Consider the following 25,656-nt stretch of genomic DNA (forward strand, 5'->3'; position numbering starts at 1 on the left):
GAATCATACGGTAGCCTACCACTTTACAGCCGTAAAGGTCAACTGATGCTGAAGTGTACACGTGTGCCAACCAAACTGTATAATGTGAATGGTTTATTGTTTTACTGGCTATAGACAGGAATAAACCTACATTCATGTTCCGCCTCTATAGACATCATTCATAAAAGACAACAAAAACAACAAATGGGTGTGCCAATGGCATTGGGAGGGGGCGCTCTGCTACACAGTAGGGGCGTTGTGAATGACTGCATCAGACAAATGTATTTGAACCCCGGGTATGAGGTAAGCAGGGTGGAAAACTAACGCACAAGCTATTACAAATCAAGCTTACACAAGATGGACCATGGAACCGCCAACAATGGTCTCACAAACACACTGGGTCAGAGTCCGCTCCCATCATCCTCTCATTCACTGGAGAGAAAATGAATGAAAATGTGTGTGAGAGAGTGAGAGCGAGAAACTACAGAGGCACAAACGTTATTTCTGTACTTTGATCTCCAAAACCAGACAGTTCTGTTACAGTCTTTAGTGTTGTTTACTTGCTGCCACAAATAAAACAGTGAGATAATATGCCACCTGTAGCCGCTACCAACATTTATTTATACAGTACTACATACTTCACTTCTCCATCCACAGATAACACAGACTGCAGTCAGAGTGCAGTATAACAGCATTATGCTGCAAATACTGTGTCCAATATAACACAGTTTATTTTTATTGCCCACAAAATACCACAGTCGACTGCAGATTTCAAAACTGCAATCCCTTTTTTGTAAGGATGGTAGCAATAGAATGATAATCTCTCTAGTTCTCCAACTCCAGTCTGCAGATTCGTGTACAATCTATATGATTCTGAATGTAATTTCTTCCACCACGTGGTGGCGCCCTTTAAAATGATGAGTGGTTCGACTTTCAATGTCAGTGGCTACTTCCGTTTTCGGAAGAGTGCAGAAAGAAGCCGCAAAATCAACATTCATTGACAGAATTTGTAAATAACACTATTTTATAAAAATTGGTAAGGAATTTGAATCAAACCACCGACTCTACAAGAAATAACAAATCAAATGTATTGATGTAAAGTGCCCCACTCAAGTTTTCTGTTTAGAAAGGCTATTTTATAGCGTGTGGTATATTTGAATTAGCAAACTGGCTACTATTAGCTACAGCTTTCTAACGTTACAACGTATTTGGGAATTTCCTAACTAACTGGTAAATGTAACATTGCCAAATAGCTGAAATTGAATTATAATTCAAACAAATGTCTGCTCTTTCGAAATAATATAGTAAGCTAATGACTGTAGCTAGCTAACTTTAGCAAGCTACGTGGGGTTTTCTACAATAAGATCCACCACGTTAATTAAGGTTATCTAATGTTAGTTAGCTAGGATCTCAATGTGTACATATTTAATATCTACTACAGCGGTGTTGGGTTCAGGATGTCAGGACAGAAGCGTCCGTGTGACTCCAGCGCCCCCTCTTCCTCGTCCGGTGCGCCCCCCGATAAACGGAGGGAGCGAGAAGGAGGAGAGGACGGGGTTCCCGGGGTCAGCGCTACTGCCGTGGAAACCGTCATCAAACTCGGAGGGGTGTCCAACTCGGTGAGAGAGCTGCCTAGCCTGTATTTATCCTATCTCTGTCTGCCTGCCTTTACATTTGGTAGTTATGGCGTGTCAGCAGTGTCGTTGATTGTGTTGTTCTCATCTGTTCGGTCTCTTTCTCTTGTGGTCAGGAGGAACAGGATGTCAAAGCTCTCCATGTGAAGAACAGGAAGTTGGGAGAATCCCTCGATCAAAGACAGGTATGTTAGTCTCACACACACAAACAAATACACAGGCACACACAAACCTACAACTCCTGTTTTCACTATATACATTTATAATGGGAGCGTTGCTCTGCAGGTGATTGAGGATGAGCTGAGAGAGAGAATCGAGAGACTGGAGACTCGTCAGGCTACTGATGATGCCAGCCTACTGATCCTGAACAGATACTGGAATCAGGTAACTATTCATTCACTCAAATAATGAACAATATGCAATTAAAACGTTGCACATAGATAAAATTAGAATATAGAGAATTGTTTTAATGCTAAATACCATCTACTTCCCCTCTCCTCCTCTTAGTTTGATGACAATGTGCGCCAGATTGGCAGGCGCTACGACCAATCAGGAAGCGAGCCTGTGGAAACCCCGGTAGGAGAGGGGCGGAGCCTGAAGCCTGACACCCCAGAACCCGACGGCGACTCCAACCAGGAGAGAGCCAAAGACCGAGGTAAAGAGGGAGAAAGAGTATTTGGCCCGTTTCTAATTTAATCTACTTTTGCACATTTTTGATACTGAATGTTATTATATCTTCAACAAAAACCTAATATTAGATAAAGGGAACCTAAGTGAACAAATAACACAACAATGACTTGATTGTGAATGATTTCATAAACAAAGTTATGCAACACCCAATGCCCCTCAATAACTGGTTGTGCCACCTTTAGCTGCAATGACTCCAACCAAGCGCTTCCCGTGGTTGTTAATCAGTCTCTCAAGTTGCTGTGGAGAAATTTTCGCCCACTCTTAACATGCAGAAGTGTTACTTTAGGATGACATTCTCCTGTAGAGTTCTCTGATACAGAGCAGATTTCATGGTTCCTTCTATTAAGGAAAGTCATCCAGGTCCTGAGGCAGCAAAGCCTCCCCAAACCATCCCACTACCACCACCATACATGACCCTTGGTATGAGGTTCTTACTGTGGAATGAAGTGTTTGGTTTTCGCCAGGGATAATGGGACCCATCTTGTCCAAAAAGTTTACTAAAGTTAGCCAAAAAGCACCTGGATGATCATCAAGACTCTTGGAAGAATGTTCTATGGACAGATACAAAATGCTAACTTTTGGAAAACATGGGTTTTGCATGGAAGAGTGGGCCAAAAGTCCTCCACAGCGACGTGAGAAACTGAGAACTACAGGAAGCATTTGGTTGTGGTCTTTGCAGCTGAAGTTGGCACAACCAGTTATTGAGTGTAAGGGGGCAATTACTTTTTCACACAGGGGAATTGAGTGTTGCATAACTTTGTTAATTAAATTAAATAAGTGTTCAGTTTTTGTGTTATTTGTAAACTAATTTTCCATTTACCTAATATTATGTTTTGGTTGAAGGTCTGATAACATTCAGAATAAAACATATGCAAAAATAGAGAAAATCAGAAAGGGGGCAAATACTTTTTCACAGCACTGTATATACATACATACATATACATATATATACAGTACCAGTCAAAAGTTTGGATACCTACTAATTTCAGGGTTTTTCTTTATTTTTTACTATTTTCTATATGTTTTTTAAATGTATGGATAGCCAGGGGCACACTCCAACACTCAGACATAATTTACAAACAAAGCATTTGTCTTTAGTGAGTCCTCCAGATCAGATGCATTTGGGATTACCAGGGATGTTCTCTTGATAAGTGTGTCAATTGGACTGTTTACTGTCCTGCTAAGCATTTCAAATGTAATGAGTACTTTTTGGTGTCAGGGAAATGTATGGAGTAAAAACTACATTATTTTTTTTAGGAATGTAGTGAAGTAAATGTTGTCCAAAATATAAATAGTAAAGTATTGTACAGATACCCCCCAAAAATGACTTAAGTAGTACTTTCAAGTATTTTTACTGAATTACTTTACACCACTGTTTGGTAGTGAGTACTAACTCCTGTCTGCACCGTGTGGCTGTCCTCCAGGCCAACAGGGAGAGACAACCACGTCCTTCCTTGCCACGCTGGCCAGCAGCAGCAGCGAGGAGATGGAGGCGGAACTGCAGGAGAGGGTGGAGTCCAGCCAGAAGCAGGCCAACCGTGTGGTGGAGATCTATGACAGCTTGAAGACCACCGTGGAGCAGCTGAAGAAGGATCAGGACTCTGGAGCAGGTGACTGGGGAGAGAGAGGGGCAGGGGGGCAGCTTTGAGAGGAATGAGGGGAGTGTAGGGGTAAGATGGGATGGTTTGAGGGGAGTGTAGGGGTAAGAGGGGATGGTTTGAGAGGAATGAGGTGAGGGTAGGGGTAAGATGGGATGGTTTGAGGGGAGTGTAGGGTTAAGAGGGGATGGTTTGAGAGGAATGAGGGGAGTGTAGGGGTAAGAGAAGATGGTTTGAGAGGAATGAGGGGAGGGTAGGGGTAAGATGGGATGGTTTGAGGTGAGTGTAGGGGTAAGAGAAGATGGTTTGAGAGGAATGAGGGGAGTGTAGGGGTAAGGGGTAGGTTTGAGAGGAATGAGGTGAGTGTAGGGATAAGGGGATGGTTTGAGAGGTGTGTTGGGGTAAGAGGAAAGAGGTAATGAGATGTGAAGAAGGGTGAGGTTTGGGAGTGAAAATGGTGAGAACAGCAAGGGTGTAAGTGTTTATTTATTTTTCATTTTCGAACAGAAGCTAGTATTAGCATTTAGTAAGGTCATTGTTGTGTGAGCAAAGTCAGGAGTATTAATGTCATGACATCATGTCTTGTATTTCCAGAGGGCTCTGTGTGGCAGGTCGCTGTCCAGCTCAACACCCTCCTGTCCAATGAGAACGACCGGCTGCGTCAGCTGACCGATGACCTCCAGCAGAAGCACAGTCACATGACTAGCGAGGTGATGTGATGCACCACATCACGGCTGGGTGGGGCTCACGTTCCTCTCTTGACAGCGGATAAATACTTTTTTACGTTACACATTTTGCCATAGGGTAGAGAGAACTGTTTGCCATTTTTAAGATGATATCTGAGTAAGACTGACTAACAAAATCAATGGGGGCCCTCGACCATGATTACTAAATTTAGATTGCTACGGTAGTCCAGCCAGCTATCTAAAACGGTTAGCTGACATGGCTAATTGACTGACTATCAGTGATTGACATAACAACAGGAAAACTGCTGATGCACAACCACATTTCTAAATTGCACCTTGTGTATTCTACTATTCTAACTCGTAACAGTGAGTTGAGACCCCGACTGAGTTCCTAAAAAAAACAAAAGGGGGGGAGGGGCACCATTTGTCTTACATCAACACTTGCACTAATTCTCTGTTTGTTGATCTCTACACTATGTACCTTACTAGTGGATTACCACCACTCCCACCAGCCCCCATATTGACAGTAACTCTGTGTCCCTGTAGTCTCGTTCTCTGGGCCGGGCGGTGGCGAGGGCAGACATACGGGTCAGTGAGCTGCAGGGCCTCATTGAAGAACTCCAGTGGGACATGGAGAAGATCAGACGCAGAGAAACCCGCCTCAACACACACCTGGGAGAAATCCTGGAGAGGGTAAGGCTGCTGCTGTGTGTTTTTGTCAATCCAAGTCAAGTCTCTCTGCAGCAATGTCTTTGACAGCCACTAGCCTATGTTTACCATTTTGTAATGGAGTATATCTGTGTCATGTTGTTTATATACCACAGCACTATATCTATGTAAATGTAGCATGTTTATTCGATGTGCTATTCCTCCCAGGTGAACAGTAAAGGCTACAAGGTGTGTGGGGAGGCCAGCAGTGTGTGTGGAACCATCACCATCAACAAGAGAAAGGTATAAAAACATCCTCTTTGTTCTGCCATTTGTACTTGTCAGAAACAACATGGACCTGGAGTTACAACTCTTCAATTTCCCCTTCCTCTCCTTTCCCCCTGCCCCCTCTTTCTCCGACTGTCTCTTCTCTTTCCCCCTCCCGTCTGTCAGTTTGAGGAGATGAACAGTGAGTTGGAGGAGAACAGGGAGCTGGCGGAGAACCGTCTGAGCGAGCTGCAGCGGCTACAGCAGGACCTGCAGACGGTCAACCAGGAGAACAACAACATGAAGGTGAGCCTGCAGGGACAGAGCCAGGGACAGAGCCATTGGTTTACCTGAGGTCCCACATCCTTACTCAGTCAACCAAACCAGTCAAATTAAGGTAAATAGATAGGTGGAGGTTCTTGTTTTTCTCTGTTGCTTTGCTCACCTCTTTGCTCTGTCCATCTCTTTTATCTCTCCTTCTCTCACACTTTCTCTTCACCTTGTGCTCTCTCACTTCATTTCTCTTTCATTCCATTTCTCGCTCTCTTTTTTCTGCCTCTCTCTCCTCTGTTTCTCTCTCTCTGTTAGGTGGAGTTGTTGAGTCGTGCTGAGGGGGTGGTGAGGGAGAGCTCAGAGTACCGCTGTCTCCAGTCCCAGTTCTCTGTCCTCTACAATGAGTCTGTGGGCCTTAAGTCTCAGCTGGACGAGACACGCACACGCCTCAACACCACCAGAACGGCACGCCTCCGACAGCTAGAGCACATGGAGGTGTGTGTGTGTGTGTGTGTGTGTGTGTGTGTGTGTGTGTGTGTGTGTGTGTGTGTGTGTGTGTGTGTGTGTGTGTGTGTGTGTGTGTGTGTGTGTGTGTGTGTGTGTGTGTGTGTGTGTGAGCTATAGGTATGAACGTTTAAACTAAATAAGAATCCTTAACGCTATTTATAAGAAGAAAAATACCCTCTAGAGTCAATCTAATTAGCATTTTTAACAATATTTAACTTTAAGCTAGAGATATCCACCAATGGCAGCCTTTCGCATCTACGGTGAAAGGTGGCCGAGCTACAGCGGTGTTTGTCAGACCGTGAGACTCACATCTGCGGTGAAAGGTGGCCGAGCTACAGCGGTGTTTGTCAGACCGTGAGACTCACATCTGAGGTGAAAGGTGGCCGAGCTACAGCGGTGTTTGTCAGACCGTGAGACTCACATCTGAGGTGAAAGGTGGCCGAACTACAGCGGTGTTTGTCAGACCGTGAGACTCACATCTGAGGTGAAAGGTGGCCGAGCTACAGCGGTGTTTGTCAGACCATGAGGCTCACATCTGAGGTGAAAAGTGGCCGAGCTACAGCGGTGTTTGTCAGACCGTGAGACATCCCGAAAATTGGTCTTCTCACAAAAACGTCTGTAGCGTCTGAAAGGTTTGGAATTCAAACTCTTATAACCCCTCTATGGAAAGAATCGATTCTCAGGAACATGATGGTGTTCTACGACCCCCACAAGTGTCACGGGACTCGTCTGAAGTCGGTTCCGCTGATCTGCCAACTTCGATCTGTAATGCCCGACCTGTTTTTGGCTACACACTAAATAAAATGACTACTCTGGAAAGGTGAGCCTCAGGAACATGTACATGTCGGTTGTTTTGCTTTAGGGCACCCACAAGCCTCACATGTTTACGGAAATGGAAGTGGAAGTATAGAAATGGAAATAAATATGGAAGGAGTTTAGTGCCCACAAATGGTTAAATATGGGTAAAGAAATATACACAAATTATTTCCTGAACTTCCTGATATCTATCTGATATAGGACAGACACTTTAAAACAAACTTTGCAAGCCAAGAAATTGCAAGATATAACTTTTGTTTGCCGATAGGTAGTCCTAGTGCAGGGTTCTGGCTGGGGGCCGATATGCCTGTACAGGGACCCTCTCTTCATCCCTTGCTAGCTTTAACAGTTGGAAAAATGGCAGAGAAAGGCGAGTGACAGCAGAGAAGTCCTGTATGGCAACACTTTGAGATGTTAAATGAAGGAAATGCTAACTTTGCGAGGTGGAATTGAGGTAGAGTAATGCAGGTGCAATGCTTAACCATCTGAAAGGGACGCACCGTGAGACCCAAAACATTGCTGGCAGCTGCATTGTGAATTCATATGAAATTTTATACATATTTCTTATTGTTTTTTACGGAAAACTGATAAAAATGTCTCTACGTGCAGTTTAAAGGAAGTTGCTAACTAGCGCTAGTGCAATTGTTAACTAGCATTAGCATAATAACGGAGTCTATGGGTATCTGCTAACATGCTAGTAGATACACATAGACCTCCAGTCATTGCGCTAACCCTAGTTAGCATTTTCTCACAAAACTACCTGTACCTTCCTTCATACTGGACACAGACATAAAAATGGTATCCACAAGTTCATCTGACTTTGAATAATTATATTAAGTGCCCTGTTGCCAAAATTCCGAAGTATCCCTTTAAACACAATGTGGGGTGTGTGGTAACGGTCTCCTCTCTCCTCCAGAATGATGAGGTGTCTCTCCAGAGGAAGGTGCGTACAGAGGTGTTCCAGCTAGAGGACACTCTAGCCCAGGTCAGGAAGGAGTACGAGATGCTCCGGATTGAGTTTGAACAGACCCTCGCTGCCAATGAACAAGCAGGTCAGTGTATTTACCTCACATGAAAACAAATATGGCCTTACGCTCCTCCTCACCAGCTACTATTTACCTGCAGTTTCAGATCCTCCTTGAAAACAGCATCTCATCTATTTCTTCCTCTCTCTCAATCTCTCTCTCTTAGGTCCTATCAACAGGGAGATGCGTCACCTGATCAGTACACTGCAGACACACAACCAGCAGATGAAGGGAGAGGTGGTGAAATACAAGCTGAGACTGAGAGAGGCACAGACGGACCTCAGCCAGGTGGGAGACAGACAGACAGACAGACAGACAGACAGACAGACAGACAGACAGACAGACAGACAGACAGACAGACAGACAGACAGACAGACAGACAGACAGACAGACAGACAGACAGACAGACAGACAGACAGACAGACCGACCGAAGCCAGGTGAGAGTGTGAGGCATGCAAGGAGGAGACTGTAAGAGAGACTAAGGGAGTTGAAGCCCATTTAAGAGACAGAGAAAATCCTGTCATCTGAATTCTGTGCAATTCCCTCCTCTCATAGGCTCGCACTACGAAAGGTAGCGCTATCCTCCAATCACAATCCAGTACGGAGCTGGATGTGAAGGAAGAAGCCATCTCCCCCCTGACGCCTGCTGCCTCTGGTGATGTCACCATCAAGGTGGAGTCTGACAATGGTTCAGCCACACCCAACAGCACTAGTAAGTGTTATTAATAGTTTATTAACTATTTAGTAACTCTTTATTAACTCTGAACTGATATTCATCCTCTCTCTCTGTAGGTACCTCTTTGAAGACAGAGCCTGGGACAGAGACAGAGGGAGAAATCAAAGAGGAGGAGAAAGAGAAGGAAATTAAGAAAGAGGAGAAGAAGGAGAGAGAGAGGCCAACCCGTGGAGGGGGTGGGGCCGTGAAGGAGGAGAAGGAGAAGGGTGGGACCAGCAACCAATCGGAGGAGGTGACTCTGGAGCGCCCATCTGTGATTGGAGGACCAAAGCGGAAGGAGGTGGAGCAACTAAAAATTGTCAGGGCGGACCTAAAGTAAGTTTGATGATGATTGACATGATTGATGATGGGGGTTAGGATGATATTAATGATGATGGGGGTTAGGATGATATTAATGATGATGGGGTTAGGATGATATTAATGATGATGGGGTTAGGATGATATTAATGATGATGGAGGTTAGGATGATATTAATGATGATGGGGTAAGGATGATATTAATGATGGGGGTTAGGATGATATTAATGATGATGGGGGTTGGGATGATATTAATGGTGATTGGGTTAGGATGATATTAATGATGATGGGGTTAAGGATGATCTTAATGATGATGGGGTAAGGATGATATTAATGATGATAGGATGATATTATTAATGATGATGGGGGTAAGGATGATATTAATGATGGGGGTTAGGATGATATTAAGGATGATATTATTAATGATGATGGGGTTAGGATGATATTAATGATGGGGGTTAGGATGATATTAATGATGATAGGATGATATTATTAATGATGATGGGGTTAGGATGATATTAATGATGGGGGTTAGGATGATATTAATGACGATAGGATGATATTATTAATGATGATGGGGGTTAGGATGATATTAATGATGATAGGATGATATTATTAATGATGATTGGGTAAGGATGATATTAATGATGGGGGTTAGGATGATATTAATGATGATAGGATGATATTATTAATGATGATGGGGTAAGGATGATATTAGTGATGGGGGTTATGATGATATTAAGGATGATAGGATGATATTATTAATGATGATGGGGTTAGGATGATATTAATGATGGGGGTTAGGATGATATTAATGATGATAGGATGATATTATTAATGATGATGGGGTAAGGATGATATTAATGATGGGGGTAAGGATGATATTAATGATGGGGGTTATGATGATATTAAGGATGATATTAATGACGATAGGATGATATTAATGACAGGCTCTGCTCTGTCCCCTTGAAGGAAAGCCCAGGAGTCTCAGAGGGAGATGAAACTACTGTTGGATATGTACCGGTCAGCACCCAAAGAGCAGAGGGACAAGGTCCAGCTCATGGCCGCTGAGAAGAAGGCCAAGTCAGAGGTACATACTTAGCTGAGACACACTTAGCTGACGTTACTAACAAAACAGTGAAACTTCGCTAGCAAATATTTTATGGCACGTTCCTCTATTGAAGCATATGGTATTGAATTCTTTACAAGTATTATTGATTTGTTTTTTTTGGAGTGATGGTATGATAGTAATGGTCTGTGTTGTTACTATTGAGGGGTAGCAATTGATGGATGGAATACCGACAGACGGTGTTAACTGCTGTGTGCTCTCTGTATTGAGTTACTATTGGTTTATTATAAACTGGGTGGTTTGAATGCTGATTGGCTTAGAGCCGTGTTATATCAGACATTATTAACTGGGTGGTTTAAGCTCAGAATTCTTATTTTACTGTTGGTTACCAGTTTTTATAATAGCACGAAGGCAACTCTGGGTTTCAGTAACTGACTTCTTCTAAATGTTTGTCTATAAAGATTGAATTTGTCTGAAGATTTTATACACCTGTCAGCAACTGGTGCGGCTGAAATGGCTGAATCCACTCATTTCAAGGGGTGTACACATACTTTTGTATATATAGTGTACTACAGCTAAGGGCTGTGTCCAGGCATCCACATTGCGTGCTAAATAAGAACAGCCCTTAGCTGTGGCCATATACCACACCCCTTTGAGCCTTATTGCTTAAATATACACTTGAGTATACAAACATTAAGAACACCTGCTCTTTCCATGATGTCGACTGACCAGGTGAATCCAGGTGAAAGCTATGATCCCTTATTGACGTCACTTGTTAAATCCACTTCAGTCAGTGTAGATGAAGGGGAGGGGACAGGTTAAAGAAAAATGTGTAACTTGGCACAACTGTGGGAAACATTGGTGTCACTAAGGGCCAGCATCCCTGTGGAACCGCTTTCAATACCTAAATAAGAGTTTTTATTTTATTTAACCAGGTAGACTAGTTAAGAACAGGTTCAGGCTGTTCTGAGGGCAATAGGGTGTGAAACTCAATATTAGAAAGGTGTTCCTAGTGTTTTGTACATTCAGTGAAGGTATTTTCTCATTGAACAGATAATGAGAGGGAATGACAGTGGGGACAGACAGGTTCAATCAAAGGGAAGAAAACTGGACTCATACTGAAGATGTGTGGCGGAGCTGTTTGCTTTACCGCTTGACCAGCCAGGACACTTGGCTTACTGTTGGGTAATTAGAAGTGATTTATTGATGGTGATAACAGCTGTGTTTTCTGTGTGTCAGGCGGAGGAGCTGAAGCAGCGTCTCAGGGATCTGGAGGAGAGGGAGAGGAGAGAGGGGAAGAAGATGGCCGACGAGGAGGCACTGAGGAAGATCCGCTCTGTGGAGGAACAGATCAACATCCTCAACAAGAAGCTCTCCCTGGCCAAGCAGGTGTGTGTGTGGGTTGTGTGTGCGTGGGGGGGTTTACATATATGCATTTAAGCATAATGCATTTCAGCAAGACACTAATTTCTCGCACCATCATTCATATACCCCCCTCTCTTCTCCTCCCCCTCCTTATATCCTTCAACCCCACTTTCTCTCTCTACCACCCTTCCTTCTCCTCTTCCATCCCCCTCCTCCACTCCCCTGTCTCTCCCCCACCATCTCTCCCCTCCACTCCCCCCACCGTCTCTCCACTCCCCCGTTCCTCCCCTCTACTCCCCGTCCCTCCACCCCCTCGCCTCCACTCCCCCTCGCCTCCACTCCACTCCCCTGTCTCTCTCCCCTTTACTGTCCCCCCGTCTCTCTCCCTCCACTGTCCCCCGTCTCTCTCCCCTCCACTGTCCCCCCGTCTCTCTCCCCTCCACTGTCCCCCGTCTCTCTCCCCTCCACTGTCCCCCGTCTCTCTCCCCTCCACTGTCCCCCCGTCTCTCTCCCCTCCACTGTCCCCCGTCTCTCTCCCCTCCACTGTCCCCCGTCTCTCTCCCTCCACTGTCCCCCGTCTCTCTCCCCTCCACTGCCCCCCGTCTCGCTCCCCTCCACTGCCCCCGTCTCGCTCCCCTCCACTGTCCCCCGTCTCGCTCCCCTCCACTGTCCCCCGTCTCGCTCCCCTCCACTGTTTTTCCCCCCCTGTCTTCCCCCTCTCCCCATCTCCCATCTCTTCCCTCCCCCTGTCTCTTCCCTCTCCCCATCTCCCATCTCTTCCCTCCCCCTGTCTCTTCCCTCTCCCCATCTCCCATCTCTTCCCTCTCCCTGTCTCTTCCCTCCCCTGTCTCTTCCCTCTCCCCATCTCCCATCTCTTCCCTCCCCCTGTCTCTTCCCTCTCCCCATCTCCCATCTCTTCCCTCCCCCTGTCTCTTCCCTCTCCCCATCTCCCATCTCTTCCCTCCCCCTGTCTCTTCCCTCTCCCCATCTCCCATCTCTTCCCTCCCCCTGTCTCTTCCCTCTCCCCATCTCCCATCTCTTCCCTCCCCCTGTCTCTTCCCTCCCCCATGTCTCTTCCCTCTCCCCATTTCCCATCTCTTCCCTCCCCCCACTGTCTCTTCCCTCTCCCCATCTCCCATCTCTTCCCTCTCCCTCTCTCTCCCCTCCACTGTCCCCCGTCTCTCTCCCCTCCACTGTCCCCCCGTCTCTCTCCCCCACTGTCCCCGTCTCTCTCCCCTCCACTGTCCCCGTCTCTCTCCCCTCCACTGTCCCCGTCTCCTCCCCTCTCTCCCCTCCACTGTCCCCGTCTCTCTCCCTCCACTGTCCCCGTCTCTCTCCCCTCCACTGTCCCCGTCTCTCTCCCCACTCCCCGTGTCCCCCCTCCACTGTCCCCTCTCTCCCCACTGTCCCCGTCTCTCTCCCCTTTACTGTCCCCGTCTCTCTCCCTCCACTGTCCCCGTCTCTCTCCCCTCCACTGTCCCCCGTCTCTCTCCCTCCACTGTCCCCCGTCTCTCTCCCCTCCACTGTCCCCGTCTCTCTCCCCTCCACTGTCCCCGTCACTCTCCCCTCCACTGTCCCCGTCTCTCTCCCCTCCACTGTCCCCGTCTCTCTCCCCTTTACTGTCCCCGTCTCTCTCCCCTTTACTGTCCCCGTCTCTCTCCGCTTTACTGTCCCGGTCTCTCTCCCTCCACTGTCCCCCCGTCTCTCTCCCCTCCACTGTCCCCCGTCTCTCTCCCCTCCACTGTCCCCGTCTCTCCCCTTTACTGTCCCCGTCTCTCTCCACTTTACTGTCCCCCCGTCTCTCCCCTCCACTGTCCCCCGTCTCTCTCCCCTCCACTGTCCCCCGTCTCTCTCCCCTCTACTGTCCCCGTCTCTCTCCCCTCCACTGTCCCCCGTCTCTCTCCCCTCCACTGTCCCCCCGTCTCTCTCCCCTCCACTGTCCCCGTCTCTCTCCCCTCTACTGTCCCCGTCACTCTCCCCTCCACTGTCCCCGTCACTCTCCCCTCCACTGTCCCCGTCTCTCTCCCCTCCACTGTCCCCGTCTCTCTCCCCTTTACTGTCCCCGTCTCTCTCCCCTCCACTGTCCCCCGTCTCTCTCCCCTCCACTGTCCCCGTCTCTCCCCTTTACTGTCCCCGTCTCTCTCCACTTTACTGTCCCCGTCTCTCCCCTCCACTGTCCCCCGTCTCTCTCCCTCCACTGTCCCCCGTCTCTCTCCCCCTCCACTGTCCCCCCGTCTCTCTCCCCTCCACTGTCCCCCCGTCTCTCTCCCCTCCACTGTCCCCCGTCTCTCTCCCCTCCACTGTCCCCCGTCTCTCTCCCCTCCACTGTCCCCCCGTCTCTCCCCTCCACTGTCCCCCCGTCTCTCTCCCCTCCACTGTCCCCGTCTCTCTCCCTCCACTGTCCCCGTCTCTCTCCCCTCCACTGTCCCCGTCTCTCTCCCTCCACTGTCCCCCGTCTCTCTCCCTCCACTGTCCCCCCGTCTCTCTCCCTCCACTGTCCCCGTCTCTCTCCCCTCCACTGTCCCCGTCTCTCTCCCCTCCACTGTCCCCGTCTCTCTCCCCTCCACTGTCCCCCCGTCTCTCTCCCCTCCACTGTCCCCCGTCTCTCTCCCCTCCACTGTCCCCCGTCTCTCTCCCCTCCACTGTCCCCCCGTCTCGCTCCCCTCCACTGTCCCCCGTCTCGCTCCCCTCCACTGTCCCCCGTCTCGCTCCCCTCCACTGTTTTTCCCCGTCTCTTCCCTCCCCCCTCGTCTCTTCCCCCGTCTCTTCCCTCCCCCTGTCTCTTCCCTCTCCCCATCTCCCATCTCTTCCCTCTCCCCATCTCCCATCTCTTCCCTCCCCCTGTCTCTTCCCTCTCCCCATCTCCCATCTCTTCCCTCTCCCTGTCTCTTCCCTCCCCCTGTCTCTTCCCTCTCCCCATCTCCCATCTCTTCCCTCCCCCTGTCTCTTCCCTCTCCCCATCTCCCATCTCTTCCCTCCCCCTGTCTCTTCCCCTCTCCCCATCTCCCATCTCTTCCCTCCCCCTGTCTCTTCCCTCCCCCTGTCTCTTCCCTCTCCCCATCTCCCATCTCTTCCCTCCCCCTGTCTCTTCCCTCTCCCCATCTCCCATCTCCCCATCTCCCATCTCTTCCCTCCCCTGTCTCTTCCCTCCCCATCTCCCATCTCTTCCCTCCCCCTGTCTCTTCCCTCCCCCATCTCCCATCTCCCCATCTCCCATCTCTTCCCTCCCCTGTCTCTTCCCCCTCCCCTCCCCCTGTCTCTTCCCTCTCCCCATCTCCCATCTCTTCCCTCTCCCTGTCTCTTCCCTCCCCCTGTCTCTTCCCTTCCCCTCCCATCTCTTCCCTCTCCCTGTCTCTTCCCTCCCCTGTCTCTTCCCTCCCCCTGTCTCTTCCCTCCCCCTGTCTCTTCCCTCCCCCTGTCTCTTCCCTCTCCCTGTCTCTTCCCTCCCCCTGTCTCTTCCCTCCCCTGTCTCTTCCCTCCCCCTGTCTCTTCCCTCTCCCTTGTCTTTCCCCATTCATCTGCCGCTCCCCTCTTTCCTTCTCTCTCCCCCCGTCTCTCCCGTCTCGTCTCTCTCCTCTCTCCCCTCCATTCCCCTGTCCTCTCTCCCCCTTTCTTTCCCATCCTCCCCACCCCTCTCTTTGCCTCCTCTCCCCCCTGTCTCTCCCCCTTCCCACCAGGAGGAGGATGCGTTGCTGAGTGAGATGGATGTGACGGGCCAGGCTTTTGAGGACATGCAGGAGCAGAACATCCGACTGATGCAGCAGTTGAGGGAGAAGGATGACGCCAACTTCAAGCTGATGTCGGAACGCATCAAGTCCAACCAGATCCACAAGCTGCTCAAGGAGGAGAAGGAGGAACTCGCCGACCAGCTGCTCACGCTCAAAACACAGGTGAGAGGAAGTGATTGAAATGGTGCAGTAAATTGTTTTGAGCGTCAGAATGTCACCCGCTCAATTTGAGAGATAAAGTTTGGGAAAGACAGTAACTTGACAGTAGCAAATATCTCTCTCAGGTGGATGCCCAGCTGCAGGTGGTGAGGAAGCTGGAGGAGAAAGAGCGCCTCCTCCAGGGCACCATCAGTACAGCAGAGAGAGAGCTGGCTCTGAGGACACAGGCTCTGGACATGAACAAACGCAAGGTAGCTAAAACACACACTCTTACTAGGCTTAAGCAACTGCACAGGTGAACACACACAGAGAATACCTACTTCCTTGAAAAATGCCAACGGACAACATATATTTTTTCTTACCCTGTCTCCTCACTCCTCCAGACCCAGGAGTCATCGGTGCTGTCGGAAGAGGTGCGTAGTCAGCTGGACCAGGTGCAGCAGAGACTGGGAACCGTCAGGGAGGAGGTCATAGAAAACAGCATCTCCAGAGAGAAGGAGTCCTTCAACGCGCGCCGCGCACAGGTCAGGCCACACACACACTCGCCAAGTTTAGGTAACTGCCCACGTGCTCATGTAACCACACACACGATTCAAATCCACTTGAACAGAATTGAACTTTGGTTTATTTAAAGATTGCAGCCCCCTGCCTAACCCTGCTCTTCCTATCTTTATTGTGTTTCAGGAGGACATCTCCAAACTGCGGAGGAAGATCGAGAAGGCTAAGAAACCAGCCGAGACCGTCCTCAACGGAGACGACATCCTCAACGAGGAAATCAATGATTACAAGGTAGTCTGGATGAACACAATTTTATACCAGGTGCACTGTATGTTTAATTAAGCAATAAGGGACGAGGGGGTGTGGTACATGGCCAATATACCACGACGCATGCGGAGTACCTGGATACAGCTCTTAGACGTGGTATATTGGCCATATACAACAAACCCTCGATGTGCCTTACTGCTGTTATAAACTGGTAAGCAACGTAGTTTGAGCATACCTGTGGTATACGGTCTGATATACCATGGCTGTCAGCCAATCAACATTTAGGGCTCGAACCACCCAGTTTATAATATGTAATAATGCAACTATAATTCACCTGTTTTATCAATCTTACTCCCCATCTCTCTCTCCCTCCCTCCATTTCTACGCCCCCAGGCGCGTCTGACGTGCCCGTGCTGTAACTCCCGGGTAAAGGATGCCGTACTGACCAAGTGTTTCCACGTCTTCTGCTTCGAGTGTGTAAAGACGCGCTACGACACGCGCCAGAGGAAGTGTCCCAAGTGCAACGCCGCCTTCGGCGCCAACGACTTCCACCGCATCTACATCGGCTAGAGAGGGTGGAGGAAGAGGAGGAGGAAGGGACCGTAGGGGTTAGGATAGTGGTGCCGGGAGGTCAGCGGTATCCACACCGGGCTTTCTGTCCAGCCAAACAAAACTGTTATCACCACTCTAAAGAGTGAGGTGGAATGAGACTAGAAATCTGAGAGGTTTGATGGACATGTAATCATTATGGGAATCTATCCACCTTGCTCTCTGATAGGCTATGTGGAGTTGCTGACTGACACCTATTCAGTACTCTCGGATCTCCACAATAGTGGTGGGGGCTAAGGGTTGTTTCTGGATTGGTGTACATTACATTGACTTATAGAGATCATGGTTATATTTGCTGGCTGTGCACTGCCTGCCTGGCTGGAAGAAAAGCCTATAGGAGAGACTGCCTGCCTGGCTAGGAGAAAAGCCTATAGGAGAGACTGCCTGCCTGGCTGGAAGAAAAGCCTATAGGAGAGACTGCCTGCCTGGCTAGGAGAAAAGCCTATAGGAGAGACTGCCTGCCTGGCTGGGGGAAAAGCCTATAGGAGAGACTGCCTGCCTGGCTGGGGGAAAAGCCTATAGGAGAGACTGCCTGCCTGGCTGGAAGAAAAGCCTATAGGAGAGACTGCCTGCCTGGCTGGGGGAAAAGCCTATAGGAGAGACTGCCTGCCTGGCTGGAAGAAAAGCCTATAGGAGAGACTGCCTGCCTGGCTGGGAGAAAAGCCTATAGGAGAGACTGCCTGCCTGGCTAGGAGAAAAGCCTATAGGAGAGACTGCCTGCCTGGCTGGGAGGAAAGCCTATAGGAGAGACTGCCTGCCTGGCTGGGAGAAAAGCCTATGGGAGAGACTGCCTGCCTGGCTAGAAGAAAAGCCTATAGGAGAGACTGCCTGCCTGGCTGGGGGAAAAGCCTATGGGAGAGACTGCCTGCCTGGCTAGAAGAAAAGCCTATAGGAGAGACTGCTTGCCTGGCTGGGAGAAAAGCCTTTAGGAGAGACTGCCTGCCTGGCTGGAAGAAAAGCCTATAGGAGAGACTACCTGCCTGGCTGGAAGAAAAGCCTATAGGAGAGACTGCCTGTGGCTCAACAATAGGATTACAGTACCTAGGGCCTTGTGTAGGGGGGAACAGTGAGATTTGACTTGAAGGGATCCTCGTAGACACACTTTTCCATAGTTGATGTAGCTACTGGGGGTGTTTTTCTCTCCTCACTGAGTTGATGGAGAGAGAGATACAGACCTCTTTCACTTAATAATTTCAGTCCTGAAGGGCTGCAGTGATGTGCTGAAGACCCTGATAACCATTTGATAACAGACCCTTTTTAACTGATAGTCAACTTCTCTCCCCAGTACTGCTACCCCAGGGAACTAGACACCAGATGACCTTCCTCGGGCTCTGGATTTAGACTGGTGTGTGTGTGGGCATCTCAGTTTACACACGTGTGAGGGAGAAGGTAAAACAGAGGAACCATTTGCTAAGATGGTTAGAAAAGCAATGGTGAGAGTCCCTGGACTAACAGGGACCCTTGCTCCACCTGTACTCTGTCTGTGTGACCTGTCAATGTTGTCCTTGTATTTCTCTTTTTGTATTTGAAAGCTGACTCATCAGGCCATAGACAGACATGCTACCAATACCTTGAACTGATGCCGATGTGTAATATTGCTGCTCTGAAAGTTATTCAACTGCCATGAAATCTAGAAGCTTGTCTTGCAATTGGTTACTTATCAGTAAAGTTTGTGCATTTTTATTAGCTACAGTATATCATTCAATGTCATCATCAAATTCATTGTATCATCAGAATCATCTTAATGTTTTTAAACCTGCTTTAACCACAAATCCCAGTATGCAAATCCCAAATCTGTTTTTGCCACCATCCAAACCCACCCCCTTTAGCACCCCAGACCCACCCCCTTTAGCACCCCAGACCCACCCCCTTTAGCACCCCAGACCCACCCCTTTAGCACCCCAGACCCACCCCTTTAGCACCCCAGACCCACCCCTTTAGCACCCCAGACCCACCCCCTTTAGCACCCCAGACCCACCCCTTTGCACCCCAGACCCACCCCCTTTAGCACCCCAGACCCACCCCCTTTAGCACCCCAGACCCACCCCTTTAGCACCCCAGACCCACCCCACCCCTTTAGCACCCCAGACCCACCCCTTTGCACCCCAGACCCACCCCCTTTGCACCCCAGACCCACCCCTTTAGCACCCCAGACCCACCCCCTTTAGCACCCCAGACCCACCCCCTTTAGCACCCCAGACCCACCCCTTTAGCACCCCAGACCCACCCCTTTAGCCCACCCCAGACCCACCCCCCAGACCCACCCCTTTAGCACCCCAGACCCACCCCCTTTAGCACCCCAGACCCACCCCCTTTAGCACCCCAGACCCACCCCTTTGCACCCCAGACCCACCCCTTTAGCACCCCAGACCCACCCCTTTAGCACCCCAGACCCACCCCTTTGCACCCCAGACCCACCCCCTTTAGCACCCCAGACCCACCCCTTTAGCACCCCAGACCCACCCCCCCAGACCCACCCCCTTAGCACCCCAGACCCACCCCTTTAGCACCCCAGACCCACCCCTTTAGCACCCCAGACCCACCCCTTTAGCACCCCAGACCCACCCCCTTTAGCACCCCAGACCCACCCCTTTAGCACCCCAGACCCACCCCTTTAGCACCCCAGACCCACCCCTTTAGCACCCCAGACCCACCCCTTTAGCACCCCAGACCCACCCCTTTAGCACCCCAGACCCACCCCTTTAGCACCCCAGACCCACCCCCTTTAGCACCCCAGACCCACCCCTTTAGCACCCCAGACCCACCCCCTTTAGCACCCCAGACCCACCCCTTTAGCACCCCAGACCCACCCCTTTAGCACCCCAGACCCACCCCCTTTAGCACCCCAGACCCCCCACCCCCCCCTTTAGCACCCCAGACCCACCCCTTTAGCACCCCAGACCCACCCCTTTAGCACCCCAGACCCACACCCCAGACCCACCCCCTTTAGCACCCCAGACCCACCCCTTTAGCACCCCAGACCCACCCCTTTAGCACCCCAGACCCACCCCTTTAGCACCCCAGACCCACCCCCTTTAGCACCCCAGACCCACCCCTTTAGCACCCCAGACCCACCCCTTTAGACCCACCCCTTTAGCACCCCAGACCCACCCCTTTAGCACCCCAGACCCACCCCTTTAGCACCCCAGACCCACCCCTTTAGCACCCCAGACCCACCCCCTTTAGCACCCCAGACCCACCCCTTTAGCACCCCAGACCCACCCCTTTAGCACCCCAGACCCACCCCACCCCAGACCCACCCCCTTAGCACCCCAGACCCACCCCTTTAGCACCCCAGACCCACCCCTTTAGCACCCCAGACCCACCCCTTTAGCACCCCAGACCCACCCCTTTAGCACCCCAGACCCACCCCTTTAGCACCCCAGACCCACCCCCTTTAGCACCCCAGACCCACCCCCTTTAGCACCCCAGACCCACCCCCTTTAGCACCCCAGACCGGTTTGAAGGGAGATCTGTCAGATTGTACTAAACCAGAAGCCAGCATATCTTGACGGAAAGGGGTGCCCATCGAGTTGTAGCGGCTTTTTTGCAAGACAATCCATCGTGGCGTTGAAGTTGATGCAAGGAAAAAATTGACATATAATAAAATCCGTGTGGAATACTGAAACCAAAAACCTTTAGGGGGACGCGCGCTGTTTAAGCACGTCAATGATCGTGCCTTCCAAAACTTTCCTTTCAACCGCACAAACCTGAAAAAATTCGACACGTTGTAAAATAATCACTAGCGTTCAAAATATAGGCTGTCCACCGCTGGAAAATTATACGTCTTTTGAAATTACCGTCGTTCTATTCTTTAACCAGTTCAATACCAAATATAGTCATGGTGTTAATATGAAATGTCCTTGAACGGTGCTCTGGTTTGGGGTAACGTTGCCAAAGTTTATTATTAAAAACGCTGAGATAAGTAATTTAATCACTTGCACGTGACACATTTTATGTTTGATTATACAACCCACGAGCACTAATTTAGAGTATAGGGTCCCAGCTAATTCTGTTTTCTCAAGTTTGCAAGGCTCGTATCTCCAGATTTTATTACCCCTGCAAAGCAAGCAGATGTAATGGGCTACATCTCGACCGTTTTGTTTGAATGACTGACAACCGAAGCCGTTTTTAAACCTCTGGTTTTTACCACGCCTTTTTAAAGCAAATTTGCACGCACATACATCGATCTGTGTTGACCATAGATTTCGCCGCTTATCCTATAGAAAACGTTTTTATATAATTGTCTATTATATTTATAACGTTAAGGTGCCCAAAAAAACGGAGTTTCCAAAATGATCAACAACAGTGCAGATTCATCCTCAGTACGGGTTTTATTATCCACACTTGTTTTGGTGCTCGGTTTGGCAGCGCGATGCTTCGGGCAGGCCATGCCGTCCAAAGAGAGCCCTCAAGCGGCCCCAGCATCATTCAGTCTCCGGTCCCTGGTCACGGGGACCTGCGAAGATGTCCACAGATACGTGGAATCCGTGGTGGGAACCAATGTGATCGAGTCGACTGTTGAGGTTTGGAAAATAAACCATATTGAATGTAGGCCTACTTTATAGTCGTTATTTTAGTGAATCTAATCAGCACCCATTCCTGTTTACTGTTATTCTAGCATGTTCATTCATCAATTAACTACATCATTTATGAATTATATCTTATTTCTAAGGGAGACCTTTGCTACCTTCAAAATATTTGCATAATTGTGGTTTTCTGTCAACTAAAATTGTCCTCCTTAAAATCTGACTGCATTCCTCTGCATCACTTCCTTCACTCCCTCCCCACCCCCTTTTTCCTTCCCCGACCCCCTTCCCTGCATCTCCCCCTCTACCCTTGCCTCACTACCTGATAATCTCTCCTCTGACCCCCACTCTGCTCTGCCCTAATTTCATGTCTGTCTATATCCATGCACCCCCCCTGCTGCCACTACTCTGTGTGCCCGGTACCCCTACCCCAGAGTGTGCTGTTGTATTTAGAGTCACATCTATTCCATGGTAAGAAACCACCAGGTTCCCCGCCCGAATAACCTCTGCTCTGACATAGACCCAAAATCAAACTCCTCATAGCTCTGAATGCAGGGCACGTGTCAGTCACTTCATACAGCGTGTCCTACAGAAAATTAGTACATCACTCTCAAATTGGAGGCTATATCATGGCAGTTGAATATTTGGTTTTATGTGTTTGTAACAGTATATAGCCACATTCATTCCCATGTTTTAGGTTGTCAGGGGGGCTTTTTAAAAGTTGCATGCAGACACATTACAGCTGTCAGAGATGGAACATTGTCTGTCCTGCTCTAACCCAGAGGAGGCTGGTGGGAGAAGCTATAGTTGTCTGTGTCCTGCTCTAACCCAGAGGAGGCTGGTGGGAGAAGCTATAGTTGTCTGTGTCCTGCTCTAACCCAGAGGAGGCTGGTGGGAGAAGCTATAGTTGTCTGTGTCCTGCTCTTACCCAGAGGAGGCTGGTGGGGGGAGCTATAGCAGGACAGGCTCATTGTAATGGCTGGAATGAATGGAACGGTATCAAACATAAGGAAACCACATCTTTGACTCTGTTCCATTTATTCCAATCCAAGCATTACAATGAGCCCGCCTCGTATCACTCCTCCCACTAGCCTCCTCTGTTTGACACACAGAACAGTGGTGCTTGTGTAGTAGCAACAGGTGCAGAGCAGTCTGTGTCCTACTACTGTGACTACCCTTGACCTCAGCTAAGCAGTCTGGAGGGTTGTCGGTCCAGCTGTCAAGTCTTTTTTGACGTGATAGGACAGCTTCAATCGTACACACACACGTGTAACAGCATCAACAACACCACCATTATGCCAGCTGGGAAAGACACTTGTGCATATGACTGCACTTGGATAGTAACTGACTGGCCATTGTTTAACTGACTAACTGAAGGCCTGTGTGTGATCAAAGGCAACTTGTAGATATGTTTGTGGTATAAAACATACCTGCAACCCACAAAAAGATCTTGTTCAGAGATGATTGACACAGTGACCAACCTATTTATACTGATTGACCACAGCTGTTGCTATCATTCTAATTTAAGGGTATCAGTTTTCAGTCGTGCTGCACTAACTCACTAGAGGATCATGGGGAAAAAATGATGTTACTGTACATAAGCTATAGGTCGGGGGAAATATGCTGACTTCGTTGGTCATTTTAAAAGGAATGTCTGCTCTACTCTAGAAAGGGAATATAATGTTTTTCAACCAGAGCAACGGTTATAATTCTCAAATGTCAACATGTCAAACATTCTTCACTCTCCCTCTCTCTCTCCCTCAGTTCTTTGAGATGTTGAGCCGGTTTCTGGCTGAGGGAGCTGCCAGCGGACTGAATGTCTTCTCTGTTTACGTCACAGATATCCTCAGGGTCACAGGAGTTGATGGTGGGTGTCAGTTTGTGTTTAGTTGGAGGGAGGGAGATAATCCTTTCTGCATAGAATCCCATCTTTTCTGGATTTACAGAGATAAAATCAGAATGTATTTCCACCACACCACTGGCAATCAGAACATTTTCCCTTTCAGGCCGTCGAATCAGTATCTTTATTTAGGTAATTGTTGTACCAGGGAAGATGTTTTCACCCTCAGGGAAGTTGGCCTTGTCTAAGAAGAGCTGCTTCTCCCCCTCTGTATGGGAACTGGGAGGTGTGGGTTTTTCCTCATGTCTGTGACTTATTCTCTGTAGTAGGATCTAACAGCACATGCCATTCGCTCTCAATGATTGCTTCTCAAATTCACTCAGGCCTTAAAATATATGCACTGACAAGTTCAAGAGTAAAGATGGTGACAACAAAATAATTGAATTACCCCCCCCCCCCCAGCAATATTCAAATATTCTTAACCCTCTCCTCTTTCTCCAGTGCACCTGCCGTTCCCTCACTTCACCGCAGAGGGCGTGGCCTCGGCTGGTCAGTGGGCTCTGCTGGCTCTGATTGGCTACTGGGTGCTGTCCATCATCTTGCGCATGCTGGTGGGTGTGGTGAGGAGGGTGTTCTGGATGCTGAAGGCGGGCATCGCGCTGTGGCTCTTTGGCCTGATCGTCAGTGATGCTAAGGCTGGTTCAGACACCACAGCCGTCCGGCTAGCAAGCCTGGTGCTGGGGTGTGCCCTCCTGGGGCTGGCCAGCTCTGGATCGGAAAAGACAGTTCAAGTGGAAGACCGCATGAGCATCCTGGAGGGAAGGGTGAAGGCGGTGGAGAAGAGGAAGGGAGAGGAGTGATGGAAGGAGAGAGGGGGAGGATAGTTGGAAAGGATGGTGGTGCTGAAGGGGGTCTGTCAGTTTCTCAAATGAAATAAAGCAACCACCACGATTTCTTTGATTGAAAGTGGCTTTTCAATTCTTATCCCATCGGGTGTTTGTCTATTACATGTAATATCTGACATCTGTGATACATGGCAAATACGGGGGATTTATTTTTTTAAGCAAGGAAATGGATAAGTATTCAAGTGATTTTAATTATAGTTTAAAAATTGGCTCATTCATCCCCCTCTCCCCTGTAACTATTCCCCAGGTCGTTGCTGCAAATGAGGACGTGTTCTCAGTCAACCTCGCCGGTAAAATAACAAATAAATAAAATACGGAACAAAAATATAAACACAACATGCAACAATTACATGAGTTACAGTTCATATAAGGAAATCAGTCAATTGAAAGATTCATGAGGCCCTAATCTATGGATTTCACATGACTGCCCAGAGCTGCAGCCACAGGTGGGCCTGGGAGTGCATAGGCCCACCCACTTGGGAGCCAGACCCAACCACTGGGAAACCAGGCCCAGCTGGTCAGAATGAGTTTTCCCCCACAAAAGGGCTTTAATACAGACAGAAATACTCCTCACCACCCCCCACCTCTCCTCAGGCGATCATGCAGGTGAAGAAGCTGGATGTGGAGTTCCTTGGTTGGCATGGTTACACGTGGTCTGCGATTGTGTGGCCAGTTGAACATACTGCCAAATTTTCTAAAATGTCGTTGGAGGCAGCTTAAGGTAGAGAACTCAACATTACACTATCTGGCAACCGCTCTGGTGGATATTCCTGCAGTTAGCATGCCATTTGCACGCTCCCTCAACTTGAGACATCTGTGGCATTGTGTTGTGACAACTGCACATTTGAGTGTTTTATTGTCCCCCGCACAAGGTGCACTTGTGTAATGATCTTGCTGTTTAATCAGCTTCTTCATATGTCACACAGTTCAGGTGGATGGATTATCTTGGCAAAGGAGAAATGCTCACTAACAGGGATGTCAACAGATTTGTGCAAAACATTAGAGCTTTTTGTGCGTATGGAACATTTCTGGGATCTTTTATTTCAGCTCAGACCCACACTTTACATTTATATTTTTATTCAGTGTAGTTTGTTCCACTCCATTATACATGTGACACAGACCAATTTTAAGCGCATTAGTGGTTTTGGGTGCATCTATTAGCGCTCTCTCATTTAGCAGATGCTTTTATCCAAAGCAACTTAGTCATGCTTGCATACATTTTACATCTGCGTATTCCCAGGAATCAAAACCGCTACCCAAGCATTACAAGCGCCATGCTCTACCAACTGAGAAAAAGTAGATTGACAGTGCATAGATAAAACTACTACTAGGGACACTTCCACACTGATCTGATCAGCGTTAAAGCAACATGACAATTTGGTATTTTGGCCTACCAGAGAGACCATAGATATATATATATATATATACCATAGAGAAAATGCAACAGTAACAAAGAGATCTTGGAATGAAGGCACTCTGAGAAGAGGCTGGAAAGAACAGAATAGAGGCAGTTTGAAAGGTAGTTGAAATT

General features: G+C 48.7%; 2 protein-coding genes across 3 annotated transcripts; both read left to right on the forward strand.

Annotated features, from left to right (window-relative positions):
- The first annotated feature begins 919 nt into the window (after positions 1-919).
- Positions 920-18,546, forward strand: LOC124010841 (E3 ubiquitin-protein ligase BRE1A-like). Of its 2 annotated transcripts, none has more exons than XM_046323561.1 (22): positions 920-1,015; positions 1,421-1,598; positions 1,730-1,798; positions 1,899-1,997; positions 2,121-2,268; positions 3,728-3,913; positions 4,496-4,611; positions 5,134-5,280; positions 5,464-5,538; positions 5,689-5,808; positions 6,091-6,270; positions 8,015-8,150; positions 8,290-8,411; positions 8,680-8,836; positions 8,917-9,175; positions 10,129-10,246; positions 11,465-11,614; positions 15,268-15,480; positions 15,603-15,728; positions 15,861-16,001; positions 16,162-16,266; positions 16,636-18,546. In XM_046323561.1, exons 2-22 carry the CDS (start codon positions 1,437-1,439, stop codon positions 16,810-16,812), a joined length of 3,006 nt encoding a protein of 1,001 aa, XP_046179517.1. In that variant the 5' UTR covers positions 920-1,015; positions 1,421-1,436; the 3' UTR covers positions 16,813-18,546. The 2 variants fall into 2 exon arrangements, with proteins under 2 accessions (XP_046179517.1, XP_046179518.1); XM_046323562.1 differs by having other exon boundaries at positions 15,271-15,480.
- Positions 18,547-20,239: 1,693 nt separating this feature from the next.
- On the forward strand, positions 20,240-24,204 carry LOC124010842. Its single transcript, XM_046323563.1, has 3 exons — positions 20,240-21,377; positions 23,145-23,247; positions 23,722-24,204. The coding sequence occupies exons 1-3, from the start codon at positions 21,147-21,149 to the stop codon at positions 24,078-24,080; spliced, it is 693 nt and encodes a 230-aa protein (XP_046179519.1). The 5' UTR covers positions 20,240-21,146; the 3' UTR covers positions 24,081-24,204.
- Positions 24,205-25,656: the final 1,452 nt, after the last annotated feature.

This window comes from Oncorhynchus gorbuscha, linkage group LG23 (assembly GCF_021184085.1).
Source record: "Oncorhynchus gorbuscha isolate QuinsamMale2020 ecotype Even-year linkage group LG23, OgorEven_v1.0, whole genome shotgun sequence".
In the NCBI taxonomy this organism is placed as follows: domain Eukaryota; kingdom Metazoa; phylum Chordata; class Actinopteri; order Salmoniformes; family Salmonidae; genus Oncorhynchus; species Oncorhynchus gorbuscha.